Raw genomic sequence first — 16,642 nt, 5'->3', positions numbered from 1 at the left:
TAATGTAAACTTAGAAAACATTAATTTACACTCACATCCTTTAAGCTGGAGCCCAACAACTTGTAAAAGAGTTTAGAAAAGGGAAAATCTGAACAGTGATTAATAAATAACTCAATTGGCATTCAGAGGTTTCATCATACTGAAATAATTGTTGCCTATTGCTGGTGTTTAGCAGTTAAAAGAAACCATGGAAATCAACCGTTTGATTCTCAATTTCATACTGTGCCATACAATCAATTCTTTTTAGTCAGACTGTCTCTAGATTTACTTCTGAGCCATAGTAAAATGAGGAAGCTTTCATTAATCTTTCAGATGCTTCATATTAATGACAAGGCTCTTGCATGAACAATGTAACAGCAATTAAAAAGCCCATTAATCTGCATTACAGCTATTAAAGATGCATGTCATTAAAGGGTATGGAGTTTGATTCATTTTCGCACCCCCCCAAAAAATGGAGCAATTATGGTCTGGCAATGCACTTTGTCATCAAATTAGGTTGGGGTTTTCCAGCAAATGGCTTTGCAGCATTTAGCTCTTCTCCTGTTTTATTATTCATGACTGAAATGTGGAAGTCAAGACCTTTGAAATTACTTTACCTTCTTGTGGAGTGGAGATGTTCAATGCATGCAAGCTCTCAGTACAGCCAGCCAAAGTGCAAGCGGTTAGGGTTACAGCATAGTTTGTGAAGGGACGCAAGCCTGTCAATACGCCTGCAACAGAAAAAAGCAAGGTGTTTTGCATGTACATTGTACAGACTGATTACATACATACACAGAGCTGGAAAAGAAAAAGGATTTTAAGGTTTTGTTCATATCAGGCCACAATAAATTTTGTAAACCAAATTAAGAGAGGCATTTTATTGCATTCTTAATGTTTGTCATGCAGCTAAGTTTCTTTACTTATTCTCACCAATAACACACATTACTTCAAGACTGAGCTGCGCACTGCATGCTAACCATGACAACAAATTTGAGGCTTTATTCTTTTTGATTGTTTGTTTCTTTTGTTTCTTTTTTTGACTTTTCAAGGAATTTTCACAGACTCTTGGAACAGTTATTTCAGTATTTCCTCTCCAATGTTGCCCCTACTTATTCATCTATAAACTCAAAACTCTTTTTTTATATGAAATGTCCCACTTATATTTCATAACTTCATTGGCAGAATATAGTCCACATGCTTGTTACTACTGTAACATAATTCATGTGACACAGTGACCAGTGATTTACATGAAAAAAAGTATTAGTAAACTGGTCTTTTTTGGGTTCTGCTTGGGTTAGATAAGTAAAGTTGAGGGATTTCCACATATATACCGACAGCTTGTAAAGGATACAACAAATTGCTCAACAGGTCAAGATGTTACACAATATCTTGAACAAAAACATGCAGATGGATAGTGTGGGGGAAAAAAAAAAATTAAAATGGTTTACAGCCATTTTGAGAAATGTCAGCAGTTCCCATTGGAAAATAGACCCAACAAGAAACTAATATTGGATGGAAAGTAATTTAAAGATGGACAGGTCATGTCAAGCTTTATTTCATACTATGAAACAGTAGAACATTAGAGAACGTAATTCTTTGCCAAACCTCTCATGGTATGATACTATAAAACTTGCCAGCATTACACATACACAAACAGATAGAAAAAAACTGTCCTTTATGCTGCTCTTAGTTGAGTTACTACACAGAATGCAAAACACCTTTAAATTTCAGCAGAAAATCTATGTTCTCACATAAGAATTTCACAGCCACAGAAAAACTGAGCTGGAGAATTGGATGCTGGAAGTTTATGGTTACAACATGCTCTTATTATTTTCTGAGTGGGATAGTCAGAGTAATTCTACTATTTTTTACAGAGCTCGTTAATACATGTAGTCACATGGAAACACAAAGTTAGCTTTTATTGAATTAGTTATTTTTGTATCTTTTATTGGAATTTATCCAAAGACTTCAAGGATCAGCATTGTAAATGATGTTTCTATTTTAATTTTCTGAGGTTCTGTTCTTATGTATGAAGGCGTAATCAGAAGTAGCAGCACTCATGCCAGAGTACCTATGTTAAACTGAAACCAGTTGAACAGGATCGATTCTGGTAATAGATTTGATTTTGCAAATCCCATGTTGGCAGAGAAAAACTGTACTGCCTTCTTACTGTCCAGTGTAAATACTACATGGAAGAAAGAGAATGTCATGTCAGCCCTTACCCAAGCAAAGCTGTCTGTGTATTTTTAAGAGCATTCAATATGCACAAAAAAAGAAAATAATGATGTAGCAAATGTCAGTATCCCTGTAAAGCAGCAATACTGGTATCTACAGAAATTCTCCAGCACAGAAATGTCATCATTATTATTATTTGAAGGCGTGTTTTGTTTTGTTTGTTTGTTTTTGTATGAGACAATAGACAGCACTTATTTCTAGATCACTGAAAGAAGGTACTTTTGGTACCGTCAGTAAATAAACACATACAGAAACCAAATCCTCTTTGACATTCGCAGGTTCTTGGATAAAAGGAGCATGGTGTAGAGCATATGCTATCTCTCTATTCAGTCTGCTGTGCTTTAGGAAGCAATTCAGTTTTATATGTACAGTTAGTACTTATAGCATTCTTTTCTCACGAAGCAGTGAATTAATGCTCCTTGCATTTCATGATAGAAGGCATTCTGTCGGGTCATCAATGGCTTCAGGCACTGAGAGTCACACTCACATATCCAGTAAGATGTTCATAGCTGTAGAAGGTTTGGATTGGGTTGTTTGACTGTGGTTTTTACTTTTGACAAAGCAGAAAGATTTTATATGAAGCATATTAAGCATCTGCAATGCAACAGCATGTACATTATGTAGGTAGGTTTATGAAGGACAGTGAGAATCTGAAAAATAAAACCACCTTTTTGCAACAGAAAGTATCTGTTGATTAAAAAAACCAACAAATTTTCTGCAAAATCAGCAACTAAAAGCATACTTTGTTCATTTCATAATTAGTAACTTTCCTTATTGTGTACACTTGCACTACTTTTTCTCAGCAAAGTAACAAGATGCGCTACATAGGTAGGCAATAGAAAACGCACAGATTTTATTTACATACTTCAGCAAACTACTTTTTCCTCAGCTGCCAACCTATCTGTTTGGCCAGCATCCACTGTAATCTGTTCTCCTTCATTATGTTAATCTGTGGGCGGAAAGATTTCTGTCATCTTCAAATCGCTTGTACAGCAATGGTAAACACCTTGGCCTGTCTGTAATTGGACAGGTGTCTGCATTGGTGTCACCCGGCTTCTAATTCAATTAAAGAACTGGCTGCTCTGCTCTCATTTTCCACTCTTTTCCCCTGCACTTTTAGTCAGGCTGTGAAATTTACACCCAGTGCCTATCTTAGAGTACAAAGTCAGCAGTTCCACAGCAAAGATCACCACTGATACACATATAATAATTTATAGCCCAGCAAAATAAATTCTGCAATAAAAAATAGCCTATGATCCAATGAAGATGACTGACAGCTTTTAACAGACTTTTCCAGACTCCTCAATTTGCACACATATAGATGACATCCCTTGTCTATACCCAACAACTGATCATCTGCTAAACAGTCCACTGGGCTTTCCAATATGGGATGTTAACAAAGCAACTTTTGGCCACAGTTATACTTTCATGTATTCTAGCAACGTTAGGAGAGAGGTAGATAAACTGTCACCTTGATCAGGTAATAGAGGGACAATCAATATTTAAGAAGAGGGTCAGCCTCCCACATTTGAGATGCGAGTTCCATTCATTCCACCTGCCACTTTGGAGAAGCTGAATCCATCTAGACTTAGAATTTACACCACAGACTAAGTTCCTAGCCTTAAAATCTACACAGGGAATCAGAGATGGTAAATCATTCTAACATACCACTCCTATCTGCCCACTCAAAGAACCCTTGGAAATAAATTTAAGTTCTAACACAGACATTTTGACACAGTGACCCCATGAAACTGAATAATGTCATTTGTTAAATATGAATGTAAAGTTAACAGTCTAAAAGAGTGATCTGGAATCACACCTAGAACATTAAGCCCACTTTATATGCAAAACTAGCATTTAATTTCCTATACTTTTATTTAAATGATCTTTAATTATTTGCAATCTTTGAAGTTGGGGGCTAGAATTCTCCAAGAGTAAAAAATGTTCAATCTTGTGGATAAGGGACAAAAACATTAACATGGACAGCAGAAAGGGGTCAACAATGAATTTATGATAAAACAGACATGTTAACTGGTCAGAATGAGTTGCATCTTTATAATCAACCCCTTCATTATAACACAGACAATACATCAGAAGAGCAAATACCAGGCTTCTTCCTTTCACTTCTCCATAAAACAGACATTTCTTATATTCAGTACATCGAAAAGGGATTTGTCATTCACTTAAAGGGTACTGCCACAACATTCCAGTTGATTTAGAATGGAAAAGTGGTATTTTTCATCAAGGAAATTAATTATTTTATCACTAAGGTATGAGGGTATTACTCTGTTCACAAACACTGAAAAACAGGTTCAAATACTAGTATAATATTTTAATAATTTCCTCATCTAATTACAAGTTTATTCTAAAAGCACTGTCTTCCCTTCCCTGATTTACTATCCTTCTTGTATAGGATGTTAGTTCAAAACATTACCTCATCTTTAGAGAAGGTGCACTTGCTTACAGTAACTCAGAGCTTTTATTTTGTGTATCAAAATAAAAACTAAGGTGAATTTATTCTGAAAAGCCCACTCACCTACACACAACTCACAAAGAAACAGCTATTTAATCTTACAGCTGTAACACAAATTCTAGAATTATTTTCTTCTTGTCACAAAATAAAATGAAACCACTCTGTTAAGATGGTAGAAGAGAAGCATTTTGCAAGGTTAATTCAGTTTTTTTACAGGTAACTTTGGATAATTTTAACCACAACCAGGCACTGCTTTTATACAAAACCTGAAAATACAGCTCTGATACTGAACATAAAGATTCCCAAAGTCAATCACAGAGCTTATCCACACAAGTTCCATTTGTTTTTTGCCCAAGGGACTCTTTCTAGCCAGACTTTTACACAGATTCCTCCCTAAGACTGTACTTCATAAGGACTTACTGTAAAGTACAAATTGTGCACCTGAAACCATATTCATTCATATATTCATACATTATAGATGTACCGTAATGGGGTTTTTTGAGCTGTTAAGAAAAATAACATACCAAATCTTCTCTCCCCAAACCTCAGCTATCCAGCCAACTTGAACCCCTGAGGTCCTACAGCATCTGTCTAACAAAGTCACTTGTGCGTCGAGATGCATCACTGCCACAGTACACTTAATCACAGTCCACTGACCAGAAAAGGAAGTCCTCAACTGACTTTGTGTTTTCAACAGATTGTAGCAAAAACTGCTAAAGTACATGTGTCTTCTGTGTACGCATCTCTGAGCTATAAGCCTCTGCTCATCAATCTGTCGCATACATCTGCATTTTTAAAGCATCTTTTACCATAAGCAGAATATGAATCAAAATGCTTTGGCTTAGAAGAAGAAAGAAGTTTGCTTTGGTTACTGGCTTGGAAGACCCCTTTCCCTTTTTCCAGCAGTTCCTACTTTATCATCAACTAAGCACAAGCTCCAATGGTCTCAAAAATGCAATTCAGGCTGCAACATTTCAAGGAAGGCTGAAATTCCTTCACTATACACAACAACTCTGGCTGCTTTAATTTGCAGAACACCATAACCCAATGGTCTCATTTTGCACCAGATACTGTTTAGCCACAGAAAGAAATGGTTCATAATATCTTATCACTCTGTTCCTTTTGATCCTCCCAGATAACTTTGACTATGTTAATTTTCTACTGTATGATTAATTTTAAAAGTCTGCAGAGAAGTGAAGATTAACTCTTTGCAAACTATGTCTATAAAAAGATAGTAATATTCCCTTTATTTCTCACAAACATTGGGAAGTTTATTTTTTAGTTTCTGTCAATAAAAGTAACAGTATGTAGCTAAGTGTTGATGTAATTTGGATAAAATTTTCAGGTTTATTTGATCAGACAATTTACATTTCATATGAATAAATTCATAGAACAGCAATGGACTGTCAACAAGATTCACGCAGATCTACACTAAATCAAGTTAGAACCTTAATACTGCAAAACATTACTATCATTCATTCTTTAAAATGCATATATTGAAAAATATGCTTCTAGTCTGCTAAAGCCAGCTAAGTGAGAAGAGATAAGAACCTATGTTCTGCCACTCTGATTTAGAGTCACCAGGAGCTCAACTGCCACATGACAATTTAGAGGAACCTAATGGGCATCGACAGATCTATTGGCTGCCCTATGTTACATTAGCTGCAGCAGTCAGGCAGGGAGCTGAGCAGAGGCTCAGGTGCAGCTGCTTGTATATGCCTGTAGACTCCTTCAGCTTCTTCCACTGAGAGAGATGTGCCTGTACATTTGGTACTGCAGGGCCTGGCCCTCAGGCTGCTCCTGCAGCCGTCTGACTCCAAAACCCTGCAACAGGTAGTGGTACATGTCTGCAGGCAACCCCAAAATTACTGCTTTAAGCCCCTTTGCAAAATGAAGTGGGGTCTGCCAGGCAGATACAGATGCTTTGCGCTGCTAGCTTACTCCTGGCAGAAGTCTCACTCGTCATTTCAGTCAGAATGTAAAGCTCTCCTCCAGAGTGTTTTCTTTAAACACTGTCATTTGCCAGGCTGGCAATGAGCTTTCCCTCACCCCACTGGCAAGCCTAGTCAGTGGTAGAAAGCCTGAGTTCCTCTTCTGAGAGAAAATTTCCCCACCTTCCAAAGCCAGGGCACAGCCTTATCACAATGATTAACCATATCAAATCATCGAATTAGCCTTTCGTGAGATAGTCAACTGCTGAGCATAAAAGTCTTAAGGGTGAAAAGAAATCATAAGCTCATTTCAAGGGGAAGAAGGAATGGAAACTGAGGACATTCAGAGAATAAACTGACAACAATTTCCTTTATCATCAAATGCTCAACCATAACTTCAGCACTTGTGGTTATTGTGGTAATGAGATAGATACAAAGAGCTACAGTAATCATGTGAAATTGAACATTAAAAAAAAGAAGTCTTTAATGGAGATACAAAATGTCTGAGAATTATTTTGCTGAATATCTTACAATTTGCAGCTTTCACTACTGTTCTTCGTTACCTGTAACTGGGAGCTGGCAAAACTTAAGAGACTTGTGGATCTCCTGAATTCTATGATTTTGAATTATAAAATGCATTTCTCTTCAGTGCTTGACAATAGAGCCATGTTTGCTGGGACAGATAAAAGCAAATGCCATTTTCTATCTGAACACTGGGTCTAAACTAGGAACTCTGTGAAAACTGAAGGTATGGCACATGATACAGAGCATGCAACAATGCTTATTCAGACACTGAGAGTCAAGAAGAACTTGAAGAGAAGCTTAGGGTTATTTCTCATGAGCTATTTTCTGTGTCACACAGCAGGGTGTTTGTGTGTATTCTGAGCATTAATTGATAAGGATGAGAAACGATCACCTTGCTGGATTAATTTTCTGATGGTAAAACTTGCTAAGACACACCAGACAAGCCTTAAGGCTAAGCAATAATCCCCTCTTCATTCTCTTCTAGATGTAATGAGACACCCATGGGAAAGTGGCTGAACACTCTAAACCTTCCCACAGCTGCAGCCAGTTAGTAACCACCTCAGAAAACTCTATGTTTAAATCAACTTTTGAAAACAATCTTCTCTGCCTAAGCACAGCAAGCAACTTGCAGCCAGCTATATTGGGAGTCAGTGATACAAGGAATCACATGAAAAGGAAGATGAAATTACTGCTAAATCAGTATAGAGCTCACTTTGACTTAGATTTTCCTAACTGATATGCCAACCTGATAGACTTCTATAATAAGATGAAAAAGCTTCATAAATGCAGAGATAGAAATAGATGTTATCTTAACCTTAGTATAGCCTTTGATGCTGTCTCCTATAGCATCCTCACAGACAAGCTGACAAAGAACAGATAAGTGGACAGTGAACTGAAAGCTGGCTGCATAGCTGGACCCAGAAGGTTATAATCAGTGGCATAAAATCCAGCTGAAGGCAAATCAGAAGCATTTCCCATAGTGGGGCCACTGCTGCTCAATATCTTCTATATTCTGTACTGTACTGCATTCAGTTCTGGTGCTCCCAACAGAAGGACATCAAACTGTTGGAATGGGGCCAGAGGAGGGCCACGAAGATGATTCAGGCTGGAGCACTTCTCCTGTGAAGACAGGCTGAAAGAGCTGGGGCTCTTCAGCCTGGAGAAGGTTCTGGGGGGACCTCACAGCAGCCTTCCAGTACCTGAAGGGGGCCCAGATTTAGACTAGGTACTAGGAAAAGATACCATGAAAGTGGTGAGACATTGGAACTGATTGCTCACTGAGATTATAAATGTCTCCTACCTGGAAGTATTCAAGGCCAGGCTGGATGGGGCTGTGACTGACCTAGTCTAGAGGAAGGTGTCCCTGTCTGTTGCAGAGGGTTGGAACTATGTGGTCTTAAAGGTCCATTCCAACCCAAACCATTTAGTAATTTTCTCTTTAAATCCCTGCAATGCAGAATTCTCCTGTAGTGCAGTATACGTCAGAGATTTCAACGACCAGGTAACAAAATCACATTACATTTACCATTCTGACCAGTCTCGCAGCTCTTGGTGATCAGGGATGTTTTCTAGTATTTGTATTATCTTCCGAATGCAGATTATCCAGCAGGCTACAATATAAGCATGAGGGTAGCAACTGTTTGTTTCCAGTTCTTTCTACCTCCTCTTGTCCTGCCAACACTCTTAAATATGAGCAAAATTAGATTTGAGGGACTAGGCCACTATATTCTCCAAGTACAGCTTGTTTATTTTTAGTTTAAAAATCAAACTAACCTAGACTTCCTCAAAACTGATTCAAAACAAAAAGATAAACTTATAAACAGTGGTCTATCCACAATGAATGCAGCACAATTAACAAGAGAATAAAGGAGGAAAATTGTTAAGAAAATAGGAAAACTATGACAATTAGAATTATAATGAGAGAAAACTGTCTACATTTTTAACACTCCAGCCATGGATATCATGTTATTTTACTTCTCATTTCCTCTAAAATTATATATATATATATAATATTCATGGATCAAACACACATCTTTAATAATTAAATTCTGCAGGAACTTGTGCTATATCAATGTATAGTGATTATGTTTGTGGCTTTATGCCATACCATGTTACCAGCAGCAAAACTGCAAGTTCCATGTTTATGACACATGAAAAGAAGCAGTCCTTACTGTCCCATCACCACCTTTTGCTACTATACAATTGCCTTCCAGGTTATGTCCAGCAGCACACGAGTTTAGTGTGCCTAGGCAAACACATTCTCCAACACTCACTCAAACACCCTTTTGACAGCCCTCAAATTGTATTTAAGTGAATTTATGTGCTCATCATCTACACACCATGAATCTGCTCTTGGAGGCAAACTGTTTGGTTTTCAAAAAATACTGTTGATTCATCACTTGAGATTTCTTATTTTTTCCATTATAACTCTCATGTTTGAGGGTAGCCATTTTCCAATGCCCACAAACCAATTCTTCTGTGTAGCCTGCACTGAAATCAATGGGCTACAGGCAAAACCACGTCTATCAGGAGCAGTGATTTAACAGAAATAGTTTTTCACTTGTCTCAGTTCTGACCTCAGCATGAGGACTTGAATTACATATTTCATACAACACTGAAACTGGGAAATACATTTCTAAAATATCATGCAGCAGTTATAAATAACAGAAGGAACTACTCCTTTCACACAGACAAAACTGAATCTGAAATCTTACTGCCATAGCAAGTTACAAGAAGCAAAACCATAAATGGTCAACAAAAGAAATATAATTCTGCCACAGAACACTACGCGCAGTGGTGAAGATGCAACTTCCAGATGAAGAATTAGATAAACTACCAACTTAAGTTATATTAACAGGATGACTCGCTTTATGTCATATTCCCAAGAATCTACAATCTGACATTATCAGAGAGGACAATGGTTGAATAGAGACATTTCAAAGTTCTTAGGGTCACTTAATTTTGCATTACTCAGCACTTACCTGCCACAGAGGACAAAAAAAAAAAAAAAAAAAAAAAAAAGGATCTATTTAATATGATACAGAAGAATGATTTACCCCTCTGCTTCCTGAAAGCTGTATGTGTATACCTCTTCCCTATCCAGCACAGGACAGACTTTTTCCATAACCTTAACATACAGTCATTGTGTGCCCCGGTGGTGCAGTGGTCGGAATGCCGTGTTGCAACACCGGAAGCCCGGGGTTCAAATCCCCCCTGTGGCACAAGTGGTAGAAGTGCCGCTCTGCTACACAGGAGGCTCGAATCCCCGGGGGTTGGACTCGATGATCTCTAAGGTCCCTTCCAACCCGCACGAGACTGTGATACTGTGACACAGTCATATCATAATACGAATAAGAATTCAGCTAAAATTAAGTTCCAAACATTAGCTATTATCATAGTTAATAGTTATTATCATGTTACATTGGCTATCTAACATATGGTTTAAAATTTCTATTAATGTAATTTATATTGCATTTCCACACAGATTATTTAAACAAAAAGTTCGTCAAACAAATCACGGTAATAATGAAAAGCCAGTGCTAATTATGTGTTACAAACACATAATTAACAAATAGTCAAGAACATTCCAACTGAAGAAAAAAATGTGCATGTTAGATTTGAAAATTTATATCTACATTACAGCAGAGAAAAACACAAAACATACATATTTATGTAAAAACATTGAACACGTATTACTTGGGCTTCAGGAAAACAGCAGTAATATACTGCTGAAAGGTTAAGGCATTTTCCGCAATTGTTATATTGCCCGAAGTCAAGCCTTACTAAGGTACTACCTTTGAGCACTGTCATTAGAGCTTGTTTAATGTTATGAATTATATAATTAATTTTAGGCAGTGAATAAATAAACAATAAGAGTAAATAGGAAAGTCAGACTCTCTTGCCAAGAAGAAAGGTCACAAAACGATCTCTTTGTAGTGGGCAGACTCACATTTCTAAAAACATCCAGCTCCTACAGGTAAAAAGACCAGGACTCCAGAAAATGAATCTCGCATGCAATAGCTCCTGTTCACAACCAACAGCTTAGGAGTTAGCAAACCAACTAAACATGAAGTTTCAGATTCCTTTGTTGTATTATAACCCACTTCTAAATCCTAGTTGTAGCAAGAAAAGTATCTGATAAACATAACCGCATGCTATATCCCACTGAAATCAGTTAGGTTTACATGGTCAGATTTGACCAAGTGTTTTGGTCTATCATGTTGAATAGCATCTTATGGGACTCAGATTTAGAGTTCACATAGTTAAAATAGATGTAAAAACTGGAGAAAGAAACAATGTATACTAAAGAAAAAGAAAAACAACTGAATTCCCCTACAAAATCACTACTAGACTAGGAAAAATAGTCTAACTAGAATTTGTTTTCAGTATTTAGATGCATTTTAATTTCTATTGCTCTTTGATGTACATTTGCATGTATGTTGGTGCTGACAGTATTACAAGGGCTCCCCTGAAAGTTATGTCACCTACTTTATTATGTTCGCCTACAGAGTCAGTGGCAGATGGTGGTGGTATGGCAGAAAAGGTTGAACCTTCCCATCAATATTCCATTATATGTAGTTGCTGTGTGACTTATGGAAGCATAGGGGCAGTCTCACAAAATAGCGTCAGACATGGAAATGCATCTGAAGAAAAGGGATGTCACCGAATTCTCCATATGAAAGAAATGGCACCCACTGACATTCATCAACATTTGCCATTCATTTATGGAGACCAAACAGTGAATGTGAGCACAGTGAGGTGGTGAATGTGTTGCAGAAGTGGTGACAGCAGGTCACCTCCACTGGTGCAGATTTTTACAATTGCAGCCTGCATGTCCTTATTCCTGGTGAAAACACACAGCTTATGGTGGGCACTTGTGTTGACAAATAATGTTTTGTAGCTGAGAGTTTGCTCTACCAAACAGTGCTATTGTGCTCTTTGTATCTGTCATAGTTTCCATGGAAATAAATAGAGGACATTACTTTTGGAGCAAGTAGATATGCTCTTTATACATGAACATAGACAATACTTTATAGTTAACAGAAGAAGGCATAAAAACACCATGTTATTAGATGCACCTAGAAAATGGTACTTAACAACATTTACCTGTGAGCATACTAGTGTCAGCAAGCTCAGCAATAGTGATGGGTACACTGGGACCATCCTCTTCATATGCTTTCAAAATGTACTTCTCAATTACACCTATGACCCCAGCAGGTTTGTCCCAGGTGACCTCAATGCTGTAACCATTTATACTGTGAACTCTTGAGGGAGTTGGCACATTTTGTGGAACTGTGGAGGGATAAAATAGAAAATAGAGAAAATGGCAGTTCTAAGGAGACTATTGCCCCTATTCTTCACTTTTAATGGCTGCAGTAAATCAGACTCAACCATTAGCATAAATACAATTTATTAGAGTTGTAACTTTTCAGCACTGATTTAATATGACTGCACATCTTGAGCTATTCGGTTTAAGCTATATTTCAAAACCATCAAAACTCCATCTACATAACATTCCTTCTCATCTTGTTGAGGTTTTCTGAAAACATTTAATGTATCAAACATATTTAAGCATCACTCAAAAAGAGGAGGTGGATTGCATGCAGCTAGCAGGTTTAGGCATTATAATCAAGCAAATGAATGATGCAACAGAGACTGCAGGAGAGAAGGGTTTGACATTTATCTGCTGGATATCTAAGCCACAGACTGCCAAAGACATGAAATATTTCTAAAAATAGTACATCCTCATTTACAAAAAATTAAGCTTATTAATTTATTTTCATATCTCTGAAATGCCAGATAACTATCTGAGAGTAAAACAGAGATTTTGTTATGGGGGGGTGGGAAGGGAAGAAAATGAAAAGAAAAATTAAAAGAAAAATGAAGATGCTTAGAAGAAATGGAAAGTTAAGCTCATGTAGCTAATTAGAAAAAAAGTTAAGAAAAAAAATCCCATTTCCCTTAACCTTTAACTATTTATTAGATATTTCTATATCAGGTAAAGGTCTGTCCAGTAACAACTTCATCACAGATGACTGCACAAGCTATAGAGAGGAAAGGCCCAAGGAACACAATGGCAGGATGATGGATGATGAATTTGCTGTAAATGCATGTGGACTCCCTAGCCCTGCTGATGATCATTTGCTTTTCTCACCATCAACCACTTTTTATATAATTTTAAGTTTCATTAAATACATACAAAGACTTGGCTTAGTTGTGGTTGTTTTGTTTATGTTTTGAATAAGAAGAGTGCTACAGTGCAAAGTATGAAAATACTTGGAAGTTGTGATTCTTGTACAAAAAATGTGATTCTCCAGGAAAACCCCCATTACCACAACATTATATTGATTTTATTAGTCCTGAAGTGTATCACAGGGCAAGGTAAGGTACTTTATAGCAGATGGTCTTCTCATAAGGGACACAACAAAACCAACTCAAAAATAATTAAGTAGTGCAATTATTCTCCAGCCCTAGGGATCATATAGCTGTTCAATGTTGTGGTCAGCTTGTGAACAAATTTATGGGAAAGCTTACTACTGTCAGACAGTTGGTATGAAAAAATATATATATACCTTCTCTTCTGGTTAGTACAAAAAATAATGACACGAAGTTATGTAAGAGTGTATTATCAAGTCAAATATTCACATACATATTGTATCTTTTTTTAAGATCTTATATTGAGTGTCTTTCACCAAAATGCACTGAAAGAATGCAGTTAGTGCATTTATGAAAGATAAATTGTTGAATAAAAAAAATGCAGGACTAAATCTTCAAAAAATTGCTGGCCACTTTAAAAGCACTGGACAGAAAGTTTCCGTCGTGATAATTATGTATTATGTTCCTTTGGAGCCTTCTTCACAAGCCACACACTTTTCTGTTAAATATTCACAATCTGCACATTACTTGTAGAAAAATTCCTTCCCCCATCTACATCAGTCAGAAGCAGTGAACAGTGTACGCATGTGCATTCTACATTCTACATTCTACATATAAAAAAGTTGAAGTAGATCCCAATCTCACAGCTACATGATTTTGTATCTTTCACAGCATGCTCCTCCAATTCTCCAGTATCTCCCTCCTCTGCACTTAATTTAGTATCACTTAGTCATACATGGGAAAATACAGTTACTTACTTTAGCAGACTGCTGTAAATGTGAATTTGTATGTGCACATATCAACATGCCTAGACACGACTGTTCTTGTTCTGTTAATATAGTTCAATCATTTCACATTCCTAGCTCTCAAACAATGGCAAAATATAATATATATTTGGAAAAAACTTTTAATTATATGTGAAAAGTATTTGCTTAAACATGTTGCAGATGAAATAAGACAATAATCTGCTACTATTCAAAGCATCAAAGACTTTTGGTACCTGTAGAAATACTATGTGACTTAGACTGCTCAAAATTCTTCTGATGGGTTTTTCTCCAACCTAATATTAGATAGCACATGAAAAATGAACATAAGTAAGCCTTAAAGCTATATTTACCTGATTCTCTTGTACGAGCACGGGTCCATACACTAGATACTGATCCTCCTTCATTTGAGGCAACCACCCTATAAAGGTATTCTTCAAAGACCACAGAGATGCAAAACAGGGGAGGAAAAAAAGAACAAAGACTGAACACGGTAACACATTAATACAGAAGGAAATAAAAATGATATATTTCATTGAAGGAACCAATGTGTTACCTGTAAATGGTTGCAGACCATTCTCATAAACACTCTGCTCTTTTCCTCGGTATACTAGGATGGAGTCATTTCCCCTGCAGTTAACAGCACTGTCAGTTGATAGGCATCCATCCAGATTGACTCTGACAGCACTGCTGGACACAGATGCCAAGTTAACGACAGCACCTCGTGTAAATTTAACATCCTTCATGCAACCACCGAAACCTAGCAAACAGTAAGGGATTAGTATCACATAAAGAGCCTCAGTCATTACTTAAGAATCATATTCATTCCTTTTGAAACTATATTTTCAACAGTAAAGACTATAATAGAAAAATGTTAACTTCCAGTGAAAGAAATCTGTCTCTTCTTTCAAGGAATGATGCTAGTAAAAATTTCTGACATTCTAGTTTTGAATTCCTGCCTTCCAGAACCGCACTTTCATTGTTATCAATTCTACCCTATGAGAAAATATTTGTTTTCTGCTCTACCTCTTCTGCCTTTAAAATTACTAATATAAAAGTGATTCTGATTTTGAAAACTGGCTTTCCATTACTTGACAATACTTTCTTGATAAATTGAGAAGAATATGTAGATTAAAAGTATACTCAAGAAATTATAAAAATGAGATACATCCAATTATCCAAATAGGTCTAAATCTGGCATACGGTTTGCAAACATTAGTGCTCTTGTTTTAGCTTTATGATAGCATTATATTTTTATATACTGTTACACATTATGTACTTCTACTGCCCTTATTTCTGAAAGATGGCAGATAAAAACAACAATCATATTTAACCACCTAAATTGAGAATCCAATATTCACAGATAGTTCCTGAAAAAGGGACACTGAAGCTGGATACTGATTTTGAACAATTCTCTAAAACAAATTCTCTCTTCACTGTGTTAGGAACTAAGAGAAACTGCTCTTTAAATTGCACACACTTCTGTTAAAGTCAACTCCTATTCCACAGGGATTTACTGTTTCTAGACATTTTGTTGTAGAGCAAATAATTAATACCAGTCTTCAGAAGCATCTTAATTACTAGGCCAAATGAACAATTGCTTAATTTCTGTTTGAGATGCATGCTATAAAACATATTTTAATCCATTACTTTCATTTTTAGACTGGTGTCAATCAAGTAATGTTTATTTGTGCTCAGGTAGCTGCAGAGTAAGTCAGTACAAATTCTCACAGACTTTCCTGCCAGCTCATCTTAAATATGTAGTGTTGAAAACATATTTTCTACAGATTATAATTAAAACAACCCTGTAACACTAGAGGAAACCAAAACACAGATGTTGCTGCTTTCTCAGCTGTCTGCCCTAACATCCTATGGAGCTGTGTCCTGTTTCAATCTTACCTACTTTTGTTGCCTAACCTTCTCATTACCAATATCATTCTGATTGGTCACAGTGATAGAAACTGACAGACTACATTTGAGAGCATGATAGGGTCAGACATAAGTTAAGAATATTCACTCAAGCCAAGATTTTAATATGTAGGTGCCTTGCTCATCTAAATCTACATTTAGGAACACAAAAATGTTTGTTGTCAGAAGTTCCAAATACAAATTCACTTCCACCATCTTATTTTGCAGTATGCTGAGCAGGCTTGCTGAAAAAAACTAATGTTTATTGATGTGCTTGAATGTGTACTTCAGACTATTTTGCCCTATATCACAGTTCTTTTTGCTGCAGGAGCTCAGAATGCATCCACTGACGAGCCCATACCATCTGCTACAAGGCAACACTGACAGAGGATGACTGGCTAGCTCTTTTGAGCCATAAAAATTGCCCATATAGAACCTGAAGGAAGACTATA

The 16,642-nt window shown here is 36.7% G+C and overlaps 1 protein-coding gene across 1 annotated transcript in view; it reads right to left on the bottom strand.

The window, feature by feature from the left end:
* Positions 1-16,642, bottom strand: part of USH2A (usherin) — a 356,150-nt gene that overhangs the window by 195,690 nt on the left and 143,818 nt on the right. The window contains exons 30-33 of the mRNA XM_015857330.2: positions 14,839-15,042; positions 14,636-14,716; positions 12,250-12,435; positions 597-710 (exon numbers count right to left, since the gene is read on the bottom strand). Coding sequence (XP_015712816.1) covers positions 597-710; positions 12,250-12,435; positions 14,636-14,716; positions 14,839-15,042 — 585 coding nt within the window. The remainder of the gene's footprint in view (positions 1-596; positions 711-12,249; positions 12,436-14,635; positions 14,717-14,838; positions 15,043-16,642) is intronic.

This window comes from Coturnix japonica, chromosome 3 (genome assembly GCF_001577835.2).
Source record: "Coturnix japonica isolate 7356 chromosome 3, Coturnix japonica 2.1, whole genome shotgun sequence".
In the NCBI taxonomy this organism is placed as follows: domain Eukaryota; kingdom Metazoa; phylum Chordata; class Aves; order Galliformes; family Phasianidae; genus Coturnix; species Coturnix japonica.
This window is presented reverse-complemented; position numbering and strand designations above follow the sequence as displayed.